Source organism: Liolophura sinensis, chromosome 4 (genome assembly GCF_032854445.1).
Source record: "Liolophura sinensis isolate JHLJ2023 chromosome 4, CUHK_Ljap_v2, whole genome shotgun sequence".
NCBI lineage: Eukaryota > Metazoa > Mollusca > Polyplacophora > Chitonida > Chitonidae > Liolophura > Liolophura sinensis.
Genome location: NC_088298.1, coordinates 1,396,868 through 1,421,774, shown reverse-complemented (window position 1 = coordinate 1,421,774; position 24,907 = coordinate 1,396,868). Strand labels below are relative to the sequence as shown.

General features: G+C 39.0%; 1 protein-coding gene across 4 annotated transcripts in view; it reads right to left on the bottom strand.

Moving 5' to 3' along the window:
- Positions 1 to 24,907, bottom strand: part of LOC135464581 (voltage-dependent L-type calcium channel subunit beta-1-like) — a 68,265-nt gene that overhangs the window by 12,204 nt on the left and 31,154 nt on the right. For 3 of the 4 annotated variants that reach the window (XM_064742017.1, XM_064742018.1, XM_064742020.1), the window contains 4 exons: positions 8,401 to 8,517; positions 7,587 to 7,709; positions 5,365 to 5,501; positions 3,624 to 3,709 (listed from right to left, as the gene is read on the bottom strand). In XM_064742017.1, coding sequence (XP_064598087.1) covers positions 3,624 to 3,709; positions 5,365 to 5,501; positions 7,587 to 7,709; positions 8,401 to 8,517 — 463 coding nt within the window. The remainder of the gene's footprint in view (positions 1 to 3,623; positions 3,710 to 5,364; positions 5,502 to 7,586; positions 7,710 to 8,400; positions 8,518 to 24,907) is intronic. The other variant, XM_064742019.1, reaches the window with a different exon arrangement.

The following is a 24,907-nucleotide window of genomic DNA, read 5'->3' as shown; positions in this document are numbered from 1 at the left end:
TCATCCTGAGAAAATCATGTATACCAGTACAACTATATAGGTGCGTGAAGCATGTATACAGGGGAAAGTCATCCTGAGAAAATCATGTATACCAGTACAACTATATAGGTACGTGAAGCATGTATACAGGGGAAAGTCATCCTGATAGTCATTCTGATAGTCAATCAGGCTGTCAACATCTTAAGTTAATAATAATTTACAAATACTTTGGAAATGAAATTGAAACGTTAGTTAAATCCTCACGCCTTCAGACTTTACACAGAAACTTTAACAGTGTATGCACCAAAGGTAAAAATATGACATACATGTACTTCCATGCATAAATGTGGTATGAATATTTAGTTATATTAACTTATTGCAAGGATATTACTTTACACGAATGACTTTACAAGAGGAGGAAGATTTATGGGTGGAGGAAACCATGATTATGGATGGAAGAAATCATGATTATGGGAGGAGGAAACCATGATTATGGGTAGAGGAAACCATGATTATGGGTGGAGGAAACCATGATTATGGGTGGAGGAAATCATGATTACGGATGGAGGAAATCATGATTATGGATGGAGGAAAACACCATATGGGCTGAGAAAATCATGATAATGGGTGGAGGAAATCATTATTATGGGTTGAGGAAACCATGATTATGGGTTGAGGAAACCATGATTATGGGTGGAGAAAATGATGGAGGAAATCAATAAGAACATGCAGGGAACCTCATGAATCAGATGTGTTCAGTGACAGATTCACCATGATGAATCAGATGTGTTCACTGACAGATTCACCATGATGAATCAGATGTATCCAGTGCCAGATTCTTCATGATGAATCATGTGTGTTCAGTGCCAGATTCTTCATGATGAATCATGTGTGTTCAGTGACAGAATCTTCATGATGAATCAGATGTGTTCAGTGACAGATTCACCATGATGAATCGGATGTGTTCAGTGACAGATTCACCATGATGAATCAGATGTGTTCAGTGACAGATTCTTCATGACGAATCGGATGTGTTCAGTGCCAGATTCTTCATGACGAATCGGATGTGTTCAGTGCCAGATTCACCATGATGAATCAGATGTGTTCAGTGACAGATTCATCATGACGAATCAGATGTGTTCAGTGCCAGATTCACCATGATGAATCGGATGTGTTCACTGACAGATTCATCATGATGAATCAGATGTGTTCATTGACAGATTCTTCATGATGAATCAGATGTGTTCAGTGACAGATTCATCATGACGAATTGGATGTGTTCACTGACAGATTCATCATGATGAATCAGATGTGTTCACTGACAGATTCTTCATGATGAATCAGATGTGTTCAGTGACAGGTTCTTCATGGCGAATCAGATGTGTTCAGTGACAGATTCTTCATGATGAATCAGATGTGTTCAGTGCCAGATTCACCATGATGAATCGGATGTGTTCACTGACAGATTCATCATGATGAATCAGATGTGTTCATTGACAGATTCTTCATGATGAATCAGATGTGTTCATTGACAGATTCTTCATGGCGAATCGGATGTGTTCAGTGCCAGATTCACCATGATGAATCGCATGTGTTCAGTGACAGATTCTTCATGATGAATCAGATGTGTTCAGTGCCAGATTCACCATGATGAATCGGATGTGTTCACTGACAGATTCATCATGATGAATCAGATGTGTTCATTGACAGATTCTTCATGATGAATCAGACGTGTTCATTGACAGATTCTTCATGATGAATCAGATGTGTTCAGTGACAGATTCATCATGAAGAATAGGATGTGTTCAGTGCCAGATTCACCATGATGAATCAGATGTGTTCAGTGACAGATTCATCATGATGAATCAGATGTGTTCAGTGACAGATTCATCATGATGAATCAGACGTGTTCATTGACAGATTCTTCATGGTGAATCGGATGTGTTCAGTGCCAGATTCATCATGAAGAATAGGATGTGTTCAGTGACAGATTCTTCATGACGAATCGGATGTGTTCAGTGAAAGATTCAACTATATGTACAAGGACCTCCACAGTTGTCAAGTTCAACTAAAGAGGCTATAACAGAGAATTTTCAAAAAAAATTGATGAATGCAAGTCTAATCGAATTTTTCCTATGTTTCAGAATAGCCAAAATGATCATCTTTCACAAAATAATCAGTCTGTGCACCTGTTACTGTTCAAAGTTCCTAAAATTTATAAAGAGTCTCGTTTTTATAACTTTTTCAAGCATTAAAATCAATTTATCACCACACATAGTACCAATGTGCTGCCACCATTGAGGTATCATGATGAAGACACCAAACGTGACATGCTACTCAGTCACATTATAAGGACACCACGCCAACCAGTCCTGTTTCCTTGCTCTAGCCGCTCACTGCTGAATACCAAGTGAGGCAGCAGCAAGCAGCATTTCTGAAGTCTTTGGTATAACTTGAGCTGGGTTTGATCCCGTGGTCTCCCAACTTCGAGACAGACGATCTAACCATTAGGCCACTAAGCCGTTCGTAGTACAGGTACATTTCTATATTTACTAGAGGCAAAAACTGGAGCTATTCTTGGTAAATACAGAAGATTTGATTTGATTAGCAAACATGGAATTTGCGTCAAAATTCTCTGGTATAGCCTCTTTATAAAACCATAATCATTCAATCAGTCATTCAATTTGGTGGTAGGCCCAATCATTAACCACAGACACATCGAAATGAAGAGGGATCATAATACACCACGCTCTAAACACCTGGTTTAACAACCGTGCACCTACTGCTTGGTGTTCACATATTTGCTACTAATACACCTTGAACCAAAGCACTCTTCAAACAGCTTTCATTTACTTTTTCAATAGGTGTTTTTTAATTCACTTTGAAGTCAAAATTAATGGGTGGAGGAAACCACGCAGATTTGTTGGTGCAGAAAACTGGCGTGGTCTACAGATGAAGGAAACTGGCAAGGATTGGAGAAAAACGGACAAGTTTAAGGGAGGAGGAATATGGCAAGGGGTGGAGGAAACCAGACAGGTTTATAGGTGGAAAATAAAAAAACAGGCAGATCTCAAAAGCAACCACATAATCCCAACAAGTGCATGATGAAATTCTTCACGTAATGCAGCAGTCATGCCAGCATGAACAGGATTTGAACCCATGACCTATGACTCTCAAAAAGGGCCATGAGTCATCCGAAGAGGTGGAATGATACACTACGCAGCAATGCACCATCAACAGCCTGTGCCACCATTCCTAGTTTTATCTGCTACTACTATGAGGGTATAAATAAGCAATGTTGGTAGAAACAGAAGAGTTGCAGGACATTACAGCCAGGAAGTGCATTGCTTGGAAATGCAAAACAACCCACTTCTTAATATTAAAATCAGCTGGAGAAGAAGCCAATAATTGCGCGCTGTGCATTCTACAATAAATGTGGTTGAAAAATTCTCCAGCCAGGAGCAATGCATAATGAAAAATACCAACCAAATGTGCATGCATGTACAAATTTCATTAAATTGCAAAATGGTTATTACTGATGATTTTAAAAACCATACAAGTAACTGCCAATCAAAATCCTTGTCACCAAGACTTGGGCATGCATGGAAAAAACTAAGAAAGAAGAGTTTTGATTGGTTGCTTACCTGGGGTAGGTGGCGTTGACCCTCTGGAATTTGAGGATTTGGAATTTGTCAACAAATTATCAATATTTGAAGACGAGTTGGTTTTGCTGTGAAGTAAGACAGGTAAGACAACGATCTTAATTTAAAGTTAGGGGTGGGGTTTATCACACCAACGGTTTTGTTTGTTTTCCAAATTGGGGTGCACACACATGCATCTTACGGACAGTGACAAGGTACTTCTGATGTCACATCACGAGTCAATTATTCTTTTTTTCTTCACTTTAATACGAGCAGCCAATATTTTTGTGAAATGATTATGGTAAATGACGTAAATTTCACCCACAATCAAGTCGCCTATTTTCCAGGTTTTTGAGCGCCCTACTGACCTTAGGAAGGTGTTTTGAAGTTTGCTTGGAGGGTTGGATGATATCCCACTGGAAAAATATCAGCTCCAAATATAACACTTTATGCCCTTTTTTTTTACCTCTAAAAATGCACTTTTTAGGACCAAATTTTTAGGTCATTTACCGAGTACTACAGGATCTAATCTTAGTGGGTCTACATTACTGGTTCAGCAACAAGATCACAGCAAAGTCTTGCTTTCATGCGTGTACAATGAAAAGCAATTCAACTTAATGAACTTGTTTACAAATCACGTTGATTTTGATAACAATCTGCGTACTGTTTACAGGAAAACAATATTGCTAAAAGTGAATGCAGTTTTTTCGAAAAACCCCTTTGGTTTAGAAGCAATTCAACTTAATGAACTTGTTTACAAATCACGTTGATTTTGACAACGATCTGCGTACTGTTAACAGGAGAACAATATTGCTAAAAGTGAATGCAGTTTTTTCGAAAAACCCCTTTGGTTTAGAAGCAATTCAACTTAATGAACTTGTTTACAATTCATGTTGATTTTGACAACAATCTGCGTACTGTTTACAGGAAAACAATATTGCTAAAAGTGAATGCAGTTTTTTCGAAAAACCCCTTTGGTTTAGAAGCAATTCAACTTAATGAACTTGTTTACAAATCACGTTGATTTTGATAACAATTTGCCTATTGTTAACAGGAGAACAATATTACTAAAGTGAATGCAGTTTTTTCGAAAAACCCCTTTGGTTTAGAAGCAATTCACGTTGATTTTGACAACAATCTGCGTACTGTTAACAGGAGAACAATATTACTAAAAGTGAATGCAGTTTTTTCGAACAAAAATCCCCTTTGGTTTAGAAGTTATTTACAAAAACTAATACAAACAATATGCACATTCAAGATTCATAAAAAAACAGAAGAACATTTTTAATTTGAATATATCGCTCATAACAGCACTTGTACTGAACATGACAATACATATACAAGTAAAGATACAAATGTTCTGCTTTTTCACTTGCACTCAAAACAATTATGTGAAAATTATGCCTGTTCTGGATAATATTTTTCATTAAGTTTGAGAAATTAGGAGTAAAATGTCTTCATTATTCGAAGTAATATTACACTGCAGGTCTGTAAGAGACATCATTAGCCGAAGGCAATCTTTCGTATATAAATAAAACATAAAAGTAAAACTTAGAACTTGTATTATTGGTCAAATAATTCATTTTTAAAAAAAAACAACACATTATACACTTGTGTAGGCTTTTGTATGAAATATAGGTCTTCAGCCGAACAAGAAGGTGCAGACATCTTAGCACCTTTAGCATCAGCTGGTAGGACAGTGTCCTCCAGTATGGCCGCCAGGCACTATCCGCATGAGACTTACCTAGCATATAATTTGCCTGCCCTGCCAGAGTTTGAGGATTGCAGTTTGAGGTTTTCCAGTTTGGCAGGGCTTGGGATGAAGCCCACATCACAGCCTTCCTTTACTAATCTACCTATCCACCAGTCATTGTTAAATTTCTGTGGAGGGATAGACACAAAAGAAATCAAAAATAAGTACAAATGTACATATTTTATTTCTCTTAGGTGGCCTTTTATGCCACACTCAAGAATATGCCATTAATCTGAAAGGGGTCAGACCCTTTCTTTTTTTGTCATTGTTCAATTCATGTTGAGGGACAGAAACAAAACAAATCAAAAATTGAAGCACAAATGTAAATATTTTACTTCCTTTGGCTGGCCTTCTACACCACCTCCAGAATATGTCACTGATTTGATAGTGGCCATAGCCTTTCCTCAGTCATTGTTAAAATGGTGGCAGGAATAAACAAATTAAAAACACATGTAAGCACAAAAGCACGTATTTTATTTCATACCCATGGTAATTTCTCTTATCCATCTATCCACTAGCCATTGTTAAATTTCTGGCAGGAAGAAACAACACAAAAATAATCACAACAGATTCTATGGATGGTTTTTTACACCTTAGCCAAGAGTATTTCCTTAAACTGAAAATGGACAGAGCCTTCTTCCACTGATTTTCTTGTAAGCAAGGTATTGCTAAATTTCTGGCGAAAGGAAACAAATTAACATGTTTTTGAATGTGCATTTTCACATACTTAAGGTGAAATACAGCACTCAAAGGCCTTTATACACTTCACATACCAAAATATAGGTGAAATATTGGTGAAATACAGCACTCAAAGGCCTTTACCAGCTTCTGAATGTGCATCCTCACATAGCAAATTACAGTTGAAATACAGCACTCAAAAGCGTTTACCTGCTTCTGTATGTGCATCCTCACATAGCAAATTACAGTTGAAATACAGCACTCAGAAGCCTTTACCTGCTTCTGTATGTGCATCCTCACATAGCAAATTACAGTTGAAATACAGCACTCAGAAGCCTTTACCTGCTTCTGTATGTGCATCCTCACATAGCAAATTACAGGTGAAACACAGCACTCAAAGGCCTTTACCAGCTTCTGAATGTGCATTTTCACATACCAAACTTCAGGTGAAATACAGCACTCAAAGGCCTTTATACGCTTCACATACCAAAATATAGGTGAAATACAGCACTCAAAGGCCTTTACCTGCTTCTGTATGTGCATTTTCACATAGCAAATTACAGTTGAAATACAGCACTCAAAGGCCTTTACCTGCTTCTGTATGTGCATCCTCACATAGCAAATTACAGGTGAAATACAGCACTCAAAGGCCTTTACCAGCTTCTGAATGTGCATTTTCACATACCAAACTTCAGGTGAAATACAGCACTCAAAGGCCTTTATACGCTTCACATACCAAAATATAGGTGAAATACAGCACTCAAAGGCCTTTACCTGCTTCTGTATGTGCATTTTCACATAGCAAATTACAGGTGAAATACAGCACTCAAAGGCCTTTATACGCTTCACATACCAAAATATAGGTGAAATACAGCCCTCAAAGGCCTTTACCAGCTTCTGAATGTGCATTTTCACGTACCAAATTCAGGTGAAATACAGCACTCAAAAGCCTTTACCAGCTTCTGAATGTGCATTTTCACATACCAAATTCAGGTGAAATACAGCCCTCAAAGGCCTTTACCAGCTTCTGAATGTGCATTTTCACATACCAAATTCAGGTGAAATACAGCACTCAAAAGCCTTTACCAGCTTCTGAATGTGCATTTTCACGTACCAAATTCAGGTGAAATACAGCACTCAAAAGCCTTTACCTGCTTCTGTATGTGCATCCTCACATAGCAAATTCAGGTGAAATACAGCACTCAAAAGCCTTTACCAGCTTCTGTATGTGCATCCTCACATAGCAAATTACAGGTGAAATACAGCACTCAAAAGCCTTTCCCTGCTTCTGTATGTGTATCCTCACATAGCAAATTCAGGTGAAATACAGGGCTCAAAAGCCTTTACCTGCTTCTGAATGTGCATCCTCACATACCAAATTACAGGTGAAATACAGCGCTCAAAAGCCTTTACCTGCTTCTGTATGTGCATCCTCACAGAGCAAATTACAGGTGAAATACAGGGCTCAAAAGCCTTTACCTGCTTCTGTATGTGCATCCTCACATAGCAAATTACAGGTGAAATATGTTACTCACCTCTTTTATGTGTAAGAAATCCTTAACTCCGAATGAGACAGCGTACCCATGTACAGGAGAGTCATCGTCATGTGACCCATCGTACGAGACATTTGTCCGTACCGCAAAGGCCACCGGCTTCGTCTGCAACATCGAGGACAGTTGTGTCGGTCAACCCCAAAAGCTTTACCATCGCAAACATCAACTTTATGTAAAAACTTTTGTCAACATATTTCAATGCTTCTGTAATGTCATTTTACAAATCATTATAAAGAATTAAGATCACATGAAGAACATTTAACACCTCGCTGCTTAATTTGCATCTTCCTCAAATAAATTTCGCTTTGATCTGAAATTCTGAAAAAATCTGGATCGTGACCATTTATTATTCCATTGCCCGAGATTTCAGCCAGTTTCACGGAAGACCTGTGGAACCTCAATATATTTACATTTTTATTGATTTATTTCACGCCTTACTCAAGAATATTTCACTTGTATGATGGCAGCCATCATTATGGTGGGAGAAAACCAGGGCCCGGTGAAAATCCTTTGACCATCCGCAGGTTGCCTGCAGACAGACCTTCCCATGTACAGCCGGGTAGGAAGCGAACCTCAATATAATCTTACAATGCAATTAAGCAGTCAGACAATGGCAAGTCACATGGACCACAAATAACCTCCTTGGTTGTTTGTACACTCGCATTCCAAACCTTAAACTTACACACAAACTTATTCAGCCTCCATTTTTGCGAGAGCTTTGGGTATGACGATACATGTATAAAAATCTTGGCCAAAAAAAGCTACGCCATAGTTTAAACCCTGCAGAGTTACCTACCCTTGCTTTTTCAAGCTGGGTGAGGGCCTGTCGCTCCGTCTCGCGACGTAGAGCTTCTCTCTCCTCATCCAGGGACAAATCGGATGACGGCTGGCTGTAGTTAGAGTCCGCAGAGCCCTGCAACAACAACACAAGATGGACGCTCATAAAACATTCACACGTATACATATTTGGAAGATGGGAGTTCAGATGAATTAAAAATCATACAAGATGGATGCTCCGAAAACAGAAACCATCTACATATACATGTACATGTATGGAAGAATGGAGTTCATATAAATTTGGAACCACAAAAGATGGATACTTAGAAAACAGAGGTCATTCACACATGTACAATTTATGGGAGATTGGCATGATTGGTGTTCATATAACATTTAACCATACAACAAAAATGGAAAGTCAGAAAACAGACGTACATGTAAATTATTATTATGATTCTGAATGTAGTTTATTCTAATTAAAACTACATGTCAAGTTGGATGTTGAGGACAAAAAAAAGAAATCATTAATTACTGTAAAACAAATGTAAAATGGAATTCATATATTTAAAACCACATGATGGACAATCAGTAAAAATGTTAGCTATACATGCAAGATTGGATCCTTTTAAATATCCCCTTGAAATGCCAACTGGGCTATGAAGACAAAAAGCCACAGAACAGCAATTCGTTAATTAATTCTTATAAAATACATGTGTATGTCCATATAAGATGAACAAGCCATAGCAGTTTAACCAGTCCAGAAATGATATAAGTTTTGAAGTAGAACATTATGAAACTATAATGCACGTTATTTGATTTATTTATTTATTTGATTGGTGTTTTATGTAGTACTCAAGACTATTTCCCTTATACAACAGTGGCCAGCATTATGGTGGGAGAAAACCGGGCAGAGCCCGGGGGAAACCCACAACCATCCACAGGTTGCTGCCAGACCTTCCCACTTAGGGCTGGAGAGGAAGCCAGCAAGAGCTGGACTTGAACTCACAGCGACCCCATTGGTGAATTATGCATGTTATGAAAACATGCTTAAGGACTGAAGTCCATATTATGACTATGGATACAATGCAGGTATAAAATACCAGTCAATATTTCAAGGCTTAACGTGTGCAATTCACTGGTTTCAGTACAACATATCCCCCAACCTTTCTTTTTCCCTAATGCAGCATATTGCAAAGTCACAGTACAGCTGCGCTACATATACTACAAGTTAAAATCAAACTTGAAATAGACACAAATAGGAACATGGTCTTTTTACATATAAATATTAAACAAAAAACACAAACACAGTGAACATATCAATCACTTGAAGGTAATGACCACCCTAAAATGAAGTATATCAGACGAAAGACCATCAAAAACTGTCCAGGAAAATACATGGATTAATTTTTCTTACAGTTTTTCTAGCCGAGTAAAATTGTGTTAAAAGATCAGATTCTACCATGGTCCGTTGTGACCCAGAAAAAAACAATCATGTGGTGTCTATACTTTTTGCCTGAAATAATTCATTTCAATGTCAAATCAGTGAATGCAATCATAGATCTATGTGTGTATGCATTCTGAATGATGAAATGTAGCAGTCTAATGCGTGTTAAGTATCAAAAATACATTAAATGACCTAAAATGTTTTAATGTCCCCCCAAAAAAGATAATTTCTCAAGCCAAAATATCTCACAAAATATTACCTTTGGTGCTGAAATTGACAATTCCTTCCAAACAAACCTCAAAACGCCTTTGTAAGATCAACAAAATGGTCAAGATCAGGCAAATTGTGCAAGTTAGCCATGGGTAAAATTTGTAGTGCACAGGTAAACAATCTCCTGCATTATATAGACATTCTCCTGCATTACATGCTAACAGCCATGCATTACATACAGACATTGTCCTGCATTACACACTGACATTATTCTGCATTATGCACTGTAAGACAAGCTGACAATGCTGCACCAATATGGCAATGTATACACATCAATACACATCAATACACACCATACAAGCCTGTACAATCAGCATATGGAGCGTACATGTATGTACACAATGAACCATGTAGCTGCTAAGCTGGCACCATGGGATCAGGCTATCTAGGCAGTCAACAGTCTCCTGCTTCACAATTGGTCAGAATGTCAGCCAATCAATAATGACCATTGTGTTACTAACAAAAGACACCTTCAGACTGGATATATATATATATATAAATATACATATACACTTTTATAGGCTGCTGAAGTCAACATATGCAAGGACACATATGTGTATACATGCAAATATTTAATTTCATAAGCTCTCAGCTTAATGAAAGGCATCTTCCAATGCAATTCAGGCTTTGGTTTGACAGTGGACATATTAAAAACTTAATTGGTTTAATGAGAAATGTAAGCCCTTCACAAAAGGAATAATATTATCAAACCAGAGCACTGCCCATAATTTACAGTTAACGCATGTCAAATTACCATCAAATTACCATCAATGGTTAAAAAAAATAAAGTATGAGCCATGCACCTGAAGAATAATATCCTTAATTATCCATTAAGACAGACCACATTGCCCTCCAAACCTGATCAAACAATTAACCTCCTTCTTCAACATGGACCAAGGTTGAAAATGGCAAAATGTTGCAAAATCAAGTGAAATTTACAACTCCTGTTCTCATAAAAATTTAATCTCATGGTAACTTGTTTCCAAAATTTGCAATGAACCATTAAAGCAATGCACGGCTAAACTTCCCCATTTTTTAAAATCTGTTAGCCACAAAAATTAATACATTATCCATGAAGACTTAGGCTTTTTTTTTTTTATTTGTTTTCTTGCTTGGTAGTGGTCGATTTCTTGGCACAGGACTGTCTAGTAATTAATTAATTAAGCCTGCTAGAAATACAAGGCCCACTTATAATTAACCCAAGTTCACTTGAGGATATTTGATCTTCCCCATGTGAATAAACTCACAAAATCTATATGGTAATTAGTTCCCAGCATCTTATTTTTACACCATATACACCATGTGTTAGAATAGTTCCACTGAACTCGGGACATACAGAGATTAGAGCAAGGTAACAGGACTGGTTGGCCCGGTGTCTGTATAATGTGGCTGGCTGAGGTGTCATGTCTGGTGTCATAGACATGGTACTTCAGTGGCGGCAGCACTCTGACAACAAGGATTTGCCCTGCCACAAGAAGACACAGTCCACACACCTAATGACTCACAGTTGTCAAATCACTGAAAAATTGTTACGTTTACGCCATTAAACCACAAGCGTACGCACAAACATTTGTAAATATTGTAACCATTAAGCTTCTAGCATTCATTCAAGATTGGGCACACAAGAACTAATTAGTCAAATGAATTAGTATTCAGCCCTGTCATAATCTGAGGGGTTCTAACCTCTCCTAATTTAATCCACCTTGAGTCTCTGGGCCGTGAACACACACAGAGTTTAGAAACATCTTAATACCTATGATATTACACATAAAGAAATTTTTCTTTCTCACCTGAGAGTATGACGACGAACTATCCAATAAGCGAACTTGTGAGTGTATCCTAGAAGCAGCCACCATGAAGGTTTTCGATCTAGACTGTCACAGATTTGACAAAGCACGACTAGTCAACACAAAGTGCCCGATATTCGCGGTAATAACAAACCAGCCTGAGTCACAGAAGGCGAGTTTGAAGTCTTCCGATAATCAACACCCAACTGTACAATGAGTAAAAAATCCAATATGTTCCAGACTGAGTACTCCACTTGAACACAATTACAAACCTTCTCACATATATATATATATATATATATATATATGTATCTATATATATATATGTACGCACGATAACACACGTATCAGATGACCACAGGTCTGTATTTCTTCACAACATTCTCTGTTATAGGCAGCACAGAAACCTGATGTTCACGGACATCCTCAGTATTATGGCCTAACACAATGGTCTAAGGCAATATGAATCTAGCCTATTCTTATCAACCGTGAAGAAGAAAGGCAACAAATCCAAAATTAATGTCAACAGTTTTTTGTTCTTTTTGGCGCGGCAATATGCAGCCACTATGCTTGCAGTTGGATGCAATTACTGCAAAAAAAAGCACCACTCCACGTTGTCTGGGAGATAGTCATACAGGTACTTGTGGAACCTGCATGCAAACATCAACAGTTCAGAACAACAAACAATGCTTTACCTGGAAATGTGCACAAGGTCTCCAGGAACAAGGCTCAATTATGTATACCTATTCAAATTTCCACGAAAAAAGCCTACAGCTGCCGAGAGAGTCCTGAATACAACCAAGCTTGCAGAGGCCTGCAAAATGCTGTGGCCCATGCATACACACACACCTATAACGACAGATCAACTGCGTGTCAGAGCAACATATGCGCGCAGCAGCTGCAGACTGTGTGTCAATCTTCTTTCTCCACAGCAGGGTGATGCGCACGTCAGTCGTTCCATGCGCTACGGCCTCTAAACACGGCGTAATGGATTACCTGCTGGTGAGGAGATCATCTAGCAAATGTCAAAGTCGACGGATGTTGTTTAACCGTGTGCTAGACAGACACAATTTTCATCAGGCCCGGGCACTGGTTTCAGGACAGGGGAAGTGGGACGAGATCACAGGCTGCAGTTCTAGAGCTAATAAAGGCCAAATGCTCCAACACATACAGCACTACCTGTACACTATTTGTACACTATTTGCACATGAATATAAAGGAATGTACACGTATATGGATAAGGAATAACACATGGGCTAATTCATGTGTCAATGAAAACAGATTGTCGCCTTAACTGTCGGATATACTCATTCTTACATGTTCATGTAAACGATGCTGCATGTCAGCTGCACATGTGCAAACACTTCAGTACGGCAACAAATAAGCCTTGACTGCAATAAATTGTAACAGCTACAATGGACATACCATACCATCCAAATCATACAAGCCAAATTTGGCTGTATCCTTCAAAGGGATTCATTTCCGTGTGGTGTACTTAGAATGTTTTTTTTTGTTTTGGAATCTTGAGTATAAAATTGTTCAGACTAGAACAACATTAATGATAACATGGATGCAAGTGGAATATTCTCCATGCTAAAAAACTGCTAGAACTGCAGTGATGGGAGAGCTAACAATTACACTTTGGTACGGTAATATACTAATCAAATGCGGCAGTTTCTCACAAGGGTATTAAATTAATTAGCAAGGTCTTTAGTTAACCATTGTGTGGTGGTGGGGGGTGGGGAGGGGGGTGGGGGGGGGGGGGGAGTTTTAAGGGATTAGGGAACAAGTCTGGCTTATGCAAACCCACTCACTATGCTTATATGCATCAGTAAATGAAATTGGTTGCAGGGGAAAAAAAGGGGCTAACTTGCAGTGGGACCAAAGCTTGGGACATTAATCAATAGCCAGCCTTTTCAGGTTTTCACCACGTCAAGTAGACTACAGGTCAACAATGATCAGGCTGGGGTATCACACACAGCCAAGCATTCTTCACAGGAGAACAATAGAGGAATTGGTGGCCAAAGGCCGGGTCCAAGGGGCATAGTCTTATGTTACCTCGACTAAACCCCGACATGCCGCGTGGCACCACTAAAAAACAAGGTTTGAGGATTCCTGCCGACCTAGACAGCCCTCAGCTCGCAGCTAGGATGGATGGTAACAATGACAAAACACTGATACAAATTCACACGGATGGGAGACAAATGGTTCACTCTTCAGAAGACCACATGTCACTGCCTTTGTCCAAATCCATTTGCATGCATAGCAGGCCCAATGCAAGAATTGACACGCTGCCAGCAGTTTGGGTGAAAGCTGCAGAACAGTCTTTCCAAACAAATCCCTTTGAAGCCTTATAGAAGCATTTAATATCCTGAAGCGAATGTTCCGTGTTGGGTAACAGTTACACATACGTGTAACAAAGAGGTACATCAACAGATTCGTGCGTTAATTTCATTCTGTCCAGAAGGTGCTTGTATCAGTCAGAAGGAGGTTTCTCCAGTCTTGATTCGGCTCGCCTTGGTATGGCTTGAATCAGCGAATCGCCTCAGCCATACACAGCCACACGCACACTACAGCTTCCAGTCAGTCTGGGTGCGTCGTTACAGCAAGGACATAGCTCCCCAATCAGTACATGGACGCTGCATTTGTCACGCTGACAAACATCATAGCTTGTGCGCACTTTGCATTTTTATAAATCCCCAGCGCTCACTAGAAAACAGTTATTACATAGCATCTCCTTGTGTCGCTTCACTATAGCTATAACAGAAGGCACAAGGAAAACTATTTGCATAAAACGTCGGAGAAGCTTTCGCACGAACGTTGCATATGGCTACAGAAAAACACAGTAAAGCTTATCATAAAGTGTTAAGAGAGCTGATACTAGCTTTCCTCGCATAAACACCCAAGCCAGGTCCTCCGGTACAAAAGGCCACATGTGTATAACCTGTGACAATATGGCAAGCTTTCCAGTCCATCGTTCCTCTGTGTATTAGACATACATATAAACATTACCAGATCTCTGTCCAATGAAAAATCAATACCGGTGCTGCGTAGGCTCTAAGGCAGCAGCCGGCTTTTACTATATATCGTCTATGTATAGCCTGGATAGGCTTATAAGAGCTGGAGACTCGACCACCCGCTGATAAACTGGGGTAGAAAACTATAGGCTATAAACTCAGTCGTCTTGCGGTACTTAACTGTGAATATCTACATGTGTATCTATCAGTGCTACATGCATAGCCATTTAGATCAATTAAAAGGCAGGACCTAAGGAATTCCACTGTACAGACCACCAGCTGTCATATTAACTGGGTTAGAAAACTAAAGGCTATACAGCCCCACTGTCATGCAGTACCTAACCGTGCCTGTCCGAATGTACATGCATATATCAGAGGTATATCTGTGTACACGTGTAAATATTAACGCATTTAGAGCCACCCAAACATAGGGCACAAAACATAGAAAATTCCATGGGTTACCACAATTATGATACTGTCTTGCTGCAAACCAATTTTATGGATATCATCCTTAAGGCAAAGGTGTCCGACAATTAGCAACACTTTAAGGTCTTTCTTTGTATGTCGTTTCCATCAGTAACATCACTGATTTTTAGGTGCCAGTTAGAAAAGATGCTTTTGATGATATTAATTTTCAATCACCTCAAAAAAGTTCATATTTAGGATATTTACACAGAAAACAGAAATCAGTTGCTGCATTTATCTGGTTTCTGTTCCTATTTCAAATGCTGTTACAATGTAAACCGTGATCCATTGACAAGATAATTACAATCTTTTTCTTTTGTGATTTTCGCTTACTAGCAGTATGGTCCCCATTGAACAATGGAAGTAGGTGAATCTCCAAATAACGAATGCCCAACCAGTGATTTCCCTGATTTTAGCGATATGTTACAAAGCTTGTCAATGTTCTATAACACTGAAATGTCCAACAAGCGAGTCTCCAAGTTTTCAAGGCATATAGCTGGAATTTGCTATAAAGCTTAATGGTGCAAAAGCGGAACATCCAAGAAGTGATTTTCTGAGATTATTTGGAGGAATTAACATCTGACAATATTATACACAGCTGGTTAGCGGATCAACAAAACTGAAATGGCAAACCCTAGTCTGAATAAGTAAGATTTTGTAATGTGTTATTGAATTCTTACTGCTGGATAAACAAAATTGAAATATCAAACTAGAGATTTTTTTAGTCCATTCTGAAAAACTATAATTTGAAACGTGCAATTCAATGCTTAATGAAGGATAAACAAAACTGAATTTAATATCTGAATAAGTTCGGAATATTTGGGTGAATCCGCAAACATGACAACAAATCTGGGTATAATGATGGTCCCGTGGCATTGGATGGTGACCATGGATACAACCTGCTTTGGCAGAAGTGGAACCTTGGCAATTGGCCTCACAACGTACGATGCAACCATCGGCTCTGACACACCAGACAAAATCACCAGCCAAACAGGCTATGGCTAAACCATGAGACCGCAAGCATTTCCGGGAAAGTGAAATGTGATTACAGAGAAATCGTGAGAGAGAGCCAATGGTGAGGTTTGCAGCTCATCGTGCTTTTGCGACTAGGAACAGAAACTCACCACACGATAAATAATAGATTTGTGCTGAGGGCCTCGGCAATGTCCAATTCTCCGTGCCAGCTAACCTCAACAGCCCTGACACAGAGACTGAGGAAGGCTGACTGAGGCTCCGGACGGGGGACATGCATGTGATACAAGGTCATATACAGTACACACAACTGAAGATATGAGTAAAAGATTGTAAAATTTTGTCATATTGTGTATCATTGACCAACCAGGTCATTACATAATCATGCTAGTTGGTATATGTCAACCTTAGGGAAAAGACATGAATTCATTTAGTAACAATGAAACGTGAAATTTAATGTATATTTTCCATGGGGCTTTCGCCAATACATCCTCACTATCACAAACCAGTGGTCATCATAGCTTCAATCAAGAGACAGACGATGACTCTTTAGTTACTGTAATCTGTACTCCGTTTAATTTAACTACCATCAGGTACGGTGTCATGTTTTGGAATTACGAACACTGAGCAGTCTGCTTAAATAAGAACAAATCTTTAAGTGCCCGTCTATAATCTTTCAAACAATCTAAAGTAACATGCAATGAAATTCATATTTTTGATCTCAAACTGGTTGGTGGCAAATTCAATGGCCGTTATCCCTGTATGTAATAACTTTGTCAAACAAGTGCTGGTGTATATATTTTGTTTAGTGTGTAAGACATCACAAATTTTTTTTTCATATACCTAAACTTAAGTATGTAAAAATGCACTTTCAAAAGCAAATAAAGGCCTTAAAATGATACTTCCTCCGCCAAAACTACAATTTTTCTCATAACACAATAATTACACTTTACTAAAAACTCTACAGTGGTCCTTCAAGATGAATGAGCCAATCAGAATCTAGCAGAATGTGTTGCTTGAAAAACCCTAAACTTATGTATTTGATTGGTGTTTTTTGCCGTTCTCAAGAATATTTCACATAATTAACGATGGCCAGCATTATGGTGGGAGGAAACCAGGTGCCAAACTTTAGGTGCCTACAGTACATCTAAACAACAGTTGCCTTCATGGGTGCATGGAACAAGTGCCAGGTGAAGTAGACCAACCCATTCCAGCAGGTATCGGGCAAACCTCCTGACTTTAGAGAGGTACCAGCAAGAACTGGATCTGATCCAGTGGCCTGATTGGTCAGAGGTCGAGCTGTCATGTCAGCGAGGACATGCAATGCCACAGGCGATTAAGCTGGTCCACATACATATAGGTCAAATGTCAATGAGGTCAAATGTCAATGAGGTCAAATGTCAACAAGGTCAAATGTCAATCAGTGTCATCTACAAGGCATGACACAGTGCACAGTCAGGAGTGCTGATTAGGGTAAATATGGCCACAGCAGATTAATTAATAATGCCTGTTAACTATATGGGCACACATAATCCACAGATACACATAATACATTAAAGATAGAGCTGGCCTGAGGTACAAATGTGATGGAATGCAAAATTCTGACCATTTCTGTTTGTAACAAGTTATACACATCAGAGGTTGTAAGCCTGAGCAATACAGGTGCCATGTCCATGACAGGTCATGGTTGCTGACAGGCCTTTCCAACTACATGATTATATTATGATTTTATCTCCCATGATGTCCACAATGGAGCATGGAATGAGGCTTTATAACATGGACAGACTCAGATGTGCACTGGTATGACCTTTACAAATCCCCAGTACATCTATGCCCTACATATACACCCCTGGCCTGGACCAGATAGAAATCACTCGATTCATAATGAAAATACAAACAGCTGACAGATGCTTGTCTCAGTAAATCCAACCTGCAGCTTTTTCCCCACAAATCAAACCATTCTTAGGAAGGCCAAGTTTTATTAATTATTTACTTATTTCATCTGATATGTACTTAGACAATTAATTACATGTAGCCCTGTTATTTAACATTACCACCTTAGAGAATGCATAGATGCCATGCACCTGAAGCCAGATTTGACCTGGTTAGCATGCATGGCAAAAATGTGTGGAAAGCATTTAAGAAATCCAACAAGTGATTAAGCTTTCGCCATACACACTGACACATTTATTTCATCAACAATGCGAGCTGTCAGTTTTATGGGCGGAAGAAATCAAAGAGCCCAGAGAATAACTTGGTTCAACTAAAAAAGCAAGTCTCACTTCAATAAAAGGTATACGTTTAGTCATGGCTCAAGAAGTTCAAATTGAGATGCAATGAATTATACACTTTGTGACATTTTCCTAATTTTAATGCTTAGTGTCCAAATGAAGTATTTAAATCAAATTTCAAAATCTGCAAACATCTATTCGATTAAGTCCTACGAAATCAGCTGGGAGAGAATTCAATTAATTAACACTACACTTGTCACATGATGCCAATTTTAACATTTCCTGTCCAAAAATGAATATGAAATCGAGTTTTCAAATCAAGACATAAATTCAAAACTGGCCAGCTTTTTTGGATATGACCCTGCTTGTCTACCATTTTGGAGCAATAGGTATTTACATGGCCTGGTATAACAACAGTACTCCAAAACGGCTGCCACGGTAAGTCGTGTATTAAAACTCTCCACTCATCAGCTAGTGTATTACTGATGCTGCCAGCATCAGATATCCTGTCGCTATAAATTTACTGTTTCATTTCGAAGCATTAATGGCATTTACACTGATCATTATAACTTAACAATTACCCTTAACAGCTCCAATGAAATCACGTAGAAATCAACGCAATAAGTTGTTCTCATCAATTTCTATAAACACAACACCTGTGCACACCGCACCACCACAAACTTTATAGCTCTGCTATACTGATCTTCTTTTGGATGTCAGATCCCAAAAATAGCTGCTTGACCTACAGCTGACCCATTTGGCAGGTCAGTGACAAAAACGTCCACTAACAACCAGTAATTAGCGACTAATTTTGAAAACTGTCAATAATTAATAGGGCACGAAGACGGATGTGGCATATTTCTGAGGAGCAGGAGGTTATATTTTAAAGCTTAATTGAATCAGTTACTGAAAAATAATTCCGTTTTCACCTGGAAGAAAGCTGACAAGTCATGGTACTATGACTGTTTACAGATCACACCCACATTATACAGACAACGTATCTATGTGTCTAGAGGCTGAAACAGGTACACATACATCTGAAGGTCAGTATTTTTCAGTGATACCAGAATTCCATTACCCTGAAGTACGCAACTTCCCTCTACATGTAGCTAGTCTCCACGGTACTTTACACTCTTCTTCCATCTCTAACACATTATGTGACATATCTGCGCAGCAATGTATTTTTATTTTTCTCTCTATTGTGCATATATTTCTCCACCAGGTGTGTCTTGAACATGCGTGCTCTGCCATGGAGACTATAGCTATAAGTAAGTTGCATACTTCTTGGTAAGTTGCATACTTCTAGGTAAGTTGCATACTTCTTGGTAAGTTGCATACTTCTTGGTAAGTTGCATACTTCTTGGTAAGCTGCATACTTCTTGGTAAGTTGCATACTTTTTGGTAAGTTGCATACTTCTAGGTAAGTTGCATACTTCTAGGTAAGTTGCATACTTCTAGGTAAGTTGCATACTTCTTGGTAAGCTGCATACTTCTTGGTAAGCTGCATACTTCTAGGTAAGTTGCATACTTCTAGGTAAGTTGTATACTTCTTGGTAAGTTGCATACTTCTAGGTAAGTTGCATACTTCTTGGTAAGTTGCATACTTCTAGGTAAGTTGCATACTTCTAGGTAAGTTGCATACTTCTAGGTAAGTTGCATACTTCTTGGTAAGTTGCATACTTCTAGGTAAGTTGCATACTTCTAGGTAATGGACCTCTGGTGATTCATATCCCTTGATTCTGATTGTATCAAACACTTTTATACAAGTCAACTTGAAAGTCGTTTTTACTGTTTTTGGGAGCAGGGAGTTGATTAATTTAATTTTTACAGGAAAAACTTAAGTGTCGTCACAAAAATATTATTTTCAGACCTTTTGTTTTTTTAAACATTGAACGATTGAAAATGCATGATTTTATTTTGTCACTCATTTTATCATTTTACTGTTTTTTCAAGGCTTTCCAATCATGTAAATATATCTTCAACAGGAAAAAAAATGCAGTTTTAGTCAACAGTAGATGATTTTATTTTTTTATTTTTTACCCTCCCGACACTGAAAGATTTTAACATTCCACATGTAAAACAATTCAAAATTGGTGTGGCCTTATAAAGCCCTGATTCATTCCACAGGACAATCTGTAACCCTCACCTCTGAGTCGTTATGAGGGGGACAAATCTGCTTACCGTGTTCCACATAGTAGTGATGTGTGTGTACTGTACAACGGTGATCAACCAATGACAGGCCTTGACATAAATGTATCAGACATAGGGATAGATAACAATGTCATGATTTATTTATTTATTTGATTGGTGTTTTATTCCATACTCAAGACCTACACCATGGCAACCAGCATTATGTTGGTAGGGGGGATAGGTGGGGCGGGGGTTGGCAACGGCTGAGCGTAGGGGTAAATGCAGAACAATGTGATGCTGATGTTAACAGTAAAGCCAGATGAGCATAATATGTATTTATCTATTTATTTATTTATTTGATTAACGTTTTACAAATAAATAATAAATGAATAAATAAATATAAATATTACCAATCCTCAGAAATAAAACCTTAATATTGTCTTCACTGAAAAGTTTGATACTGATGCTTTCAACAACGTAGCTAACATCTGAGCCGGGGACACATTTATGCTTGCTATTGAATTCGATGATGTAATAAGCGATCCCAAAAAACTGTATCTTAATACATGTATACAGATTTACTTCCAATTCCAAGGTTGACTATCCTTGGCAATATTTCCTGTTGTTGACCTGTTAATATCATTGGAAAAAACAAAACAAAGAAACATGAAAATCATAAAAACATCAAGATCAGACAAAATTAAAAATTTGCTTTTCAGTTTTGTTTTTATTCCATTTTTTGATATGGTGTCAGCCAGCCCACAAAACATAACATAAAACCGGTGTTACCTAAGACTAGGGACCCTTATGATTATGCAGAAGCACCTCTCATTATCACAGATGGTAATTTCCCGGCTTAATAATACCAACAGTTCTCATTTAGATAACTGACCTCAAAGTTCATCGTAAACATGTATTTTTAGAGGCAAATAAATGTTGTAAATAATTACGTTTTCACGCTGAAACTTACATTTTTACCCTAAACCATATTCATGACAATCAAGCATTCTCAAACGTCAATCCATGAATACAGCTTGAGGGAAATAAAGCTAAAACCTCTACTTGCATATTAATAAGGAAACCACAACGACGCAAGCATTGGTAAGAACTACATATGTAAGCTTGAGGGGAGCAGCTAGTTCAAGGTCCATTATACCCCTAGACCATCGTATATGCGTAAATCCTCGCAGTGTTGATCATTCTTCTGACAGTATTATCAACTTTTAAAGAGGCTTGTACTTTTTTTCCTGACTTTTCTATATTTTTAAGGCTACTATGTATTCCCTTCTATATACATATGCACATGGTAATGAAGACACACAACATGCTCATGCATACATGCCCAGATACTTAATTTAGAGATTTAAGAATTTAAGATTCAAATAAACTGACAGTCTAAACATGAAGCTTCAGCTTCTATTTGGCTCTGGAGGAGGAGAGGTACACTGTACATGCAGTCTGTAAGTAGTGCCAGTACAATGTAGCAAATTTGATGTGTGAAGTGTAGCAACTGTGATGGGTGTAGTGTAGCAACTGTGATGGGTGTAGTGTAGCAACTGTGATGGGTGACGTTTAGCAACTGTGATGGGTGTAGTGTAGCAACTGTGATGGGTGTAGTGTAGCAACTGTGATGGGTGAAGTTTAGCAACTGTGATGGGTGAAGTTTAGCAACTGTGATGGGTGCGGCGTTGGAACTGTGATGGGTGCGGTGTAGCAACTGTGCTGGGTGTAGTGTAGCAACTGTGCTGGGTGCAGTTGTAGCAACTGTGCTGGGTGTAGTGTAGCAACTGTGCTGGGTGCAGTGTAGCAACTGTGCTGGGTGCAGTTGTAGCAACTGTGCAGTGTAGCAACTGTGCTGGGTGCCAGTGTAGCAATTGTGCTGGGTGCAGTGTAGCAACTGTGCTGGGTGCAGTGTAGCAATTGTGCTGGGTGCAATGTAGCAACTGTGCTGGGTACAATGCAGCAAATGTGCTGGGTACAATGTTGCACTCGTAATGGTTACAACATAGAATTTGTGATGGTTACAATGTAGCAGCAGGGATTGCACAATGTAGCAAATGTAATCAGTGTAACCCAGTTATTGTGATGGTTACAATGTAGCAGCAGTGATTGCATAATGTAGCAAATGTAATCAGTGTAACCCAGTTATGACGGGTACAATGCAGCAGACCAGATGGATACAAAGACTTTGCAACTGTAATGGGCATTAGGGAACCATTATTCACAATACCCCAATAACTTGTGTCTGGGACGACACCTCCGTGTACATTTATACTGTGGTAATTAGATGGCTGGTGACAAATCGCACACATTAGCCATCTTACTGATTTACAGTCCGAGTAAGAACTACACCACAGAGAACTACACCACAGAGCTGTTAGCTTTAATTTACAACTCTCACTTTTTTTCACAAACCAATTTTCCTTCTGAGGGAACTGAAGATGTAGATACTACAATGTAACTGAGTAAAGATTGATTTGTGGTAAATTAAGACAGGCCAATGATATGTTCTCCACAAGTAAGGCTTTGTCAGAGTATTAAGAGTACACTCTTCACAATACTGATATGTCATGAATTTGCCACATGAAATAATGCTGCAAGGATATGTGAACTGTCAACCAGTAAATTTAGTGGAGAAACCCCGCTTTAAACGCATCTGGAAAAAATATCCTCTTTAAAACAAAAAGCGAATTTGAAATATCTGATGGGAGGCTCAAGAAAGAAAGAATGCGAGCACTGACACTGCCTGCAGTGAAATTTACATGCAGGTGATTCTTCAGATAACATGGGAAATACCTTGTATGTTTACAAAGAAAACTGAACAAATGTGTCCTTGAACAAAATTTTGCAAAGGTGTGATGTACCGAAGGAAACCGGATAGAGCCTGGGGGGAAACCCACTATCATCCATACGTTTACCGTGATTGCACTGAAGCATATGTGCATTCATGGAACAACAGAAGTCATGAGAAAATAACATTACAAGACAACCGGAAATGTAACCAAGATCGACATGTTTTCGTCTGAGTGAGAATGTATAATACAGGTCATGATATTACTGCAGATCATTTTATAAGGTGACTGCAGATCATTTTATAAGGTGACTGAAGCATACTTGTGTTCATTGCAACATGGAGAATACAGGGCATACAATGACGACATTAGGAGACAAGCGAAACTGTGACCATAATCGATATTTGTGGTCCAAGTGAAAATTTTTACCGTGAGTGAAGTGTCGCTTAGACCAGAGAGTATTTTGCGCAGCCGTCCCATCCTGTGCTTGTCTGGGCAGATGTACAGATCAGGCATTGTTGGAGGAGTGACTGTCATACCACACCTCAGTCGGCATGGCTCAGGCGCTCACCACAGTCGGCATGGCACAGGTGCTCACCACAGTCGGCATGGCACAGGCGCTCACCACAGTCCGCATGGCTCAGGCGCTATCCAGCGCGCACCTTAACCCTCCAGCTTGCACTCATCTTAGTCTAATACACCACTGATCGATAGGAGGTCTGTTCTCAAGGGGTGGAGGGGCGTATACAAACACACTACGATCATCCACTATTCAAAGGTGTTAACAAAAAATGGTTACAGTACATGTGCAATATGCCAGTGATAAAGTCAGGAATGCCGATATAATTCCCAGACCTGCTAATCAATGAGATCTGAGATCAACTGTGGATGACTGAATGAAGAGTGAATACAGAAATGGATACACGTACGCTGTCCGGCTTCTAACGGAAACTGACCATTTGTCCAGATAAAGAGTAAAAACCTGTGAAAACTGTATCCTAGATCATGGAAGAATGCTTAGATCACAGGTTGTTCGTTGCTGGTACCGACAGGAAAGCGTTACATTACGGTTCAGACGACGCCATCTTGGCACAAGGACTGAAGGACAATCGGGACAACACACATTCTATGGTACCTTCATGGCATGAGCACAGCCTCAAGCGTTTGTAGCAGACAAAGGTCTTCTATCACCATCTGAGCACCAGGACTAGACTGGCCTTCTAGGTCCAGGGCCACTTACATATTACGTGCTCACAGCAGGCACAGTCAGACAACACAATCTAGCTTCTCTCTACTCTCTAAACATGTAATTACAAGTCTCCATCCCATAATACTGCACTGCTCATCAAACAGGAATTCTGATGGGTAGATGTAGAGTAGCTGTGTATGTGTTCGGCCCTGTGCCACAACACGATCAA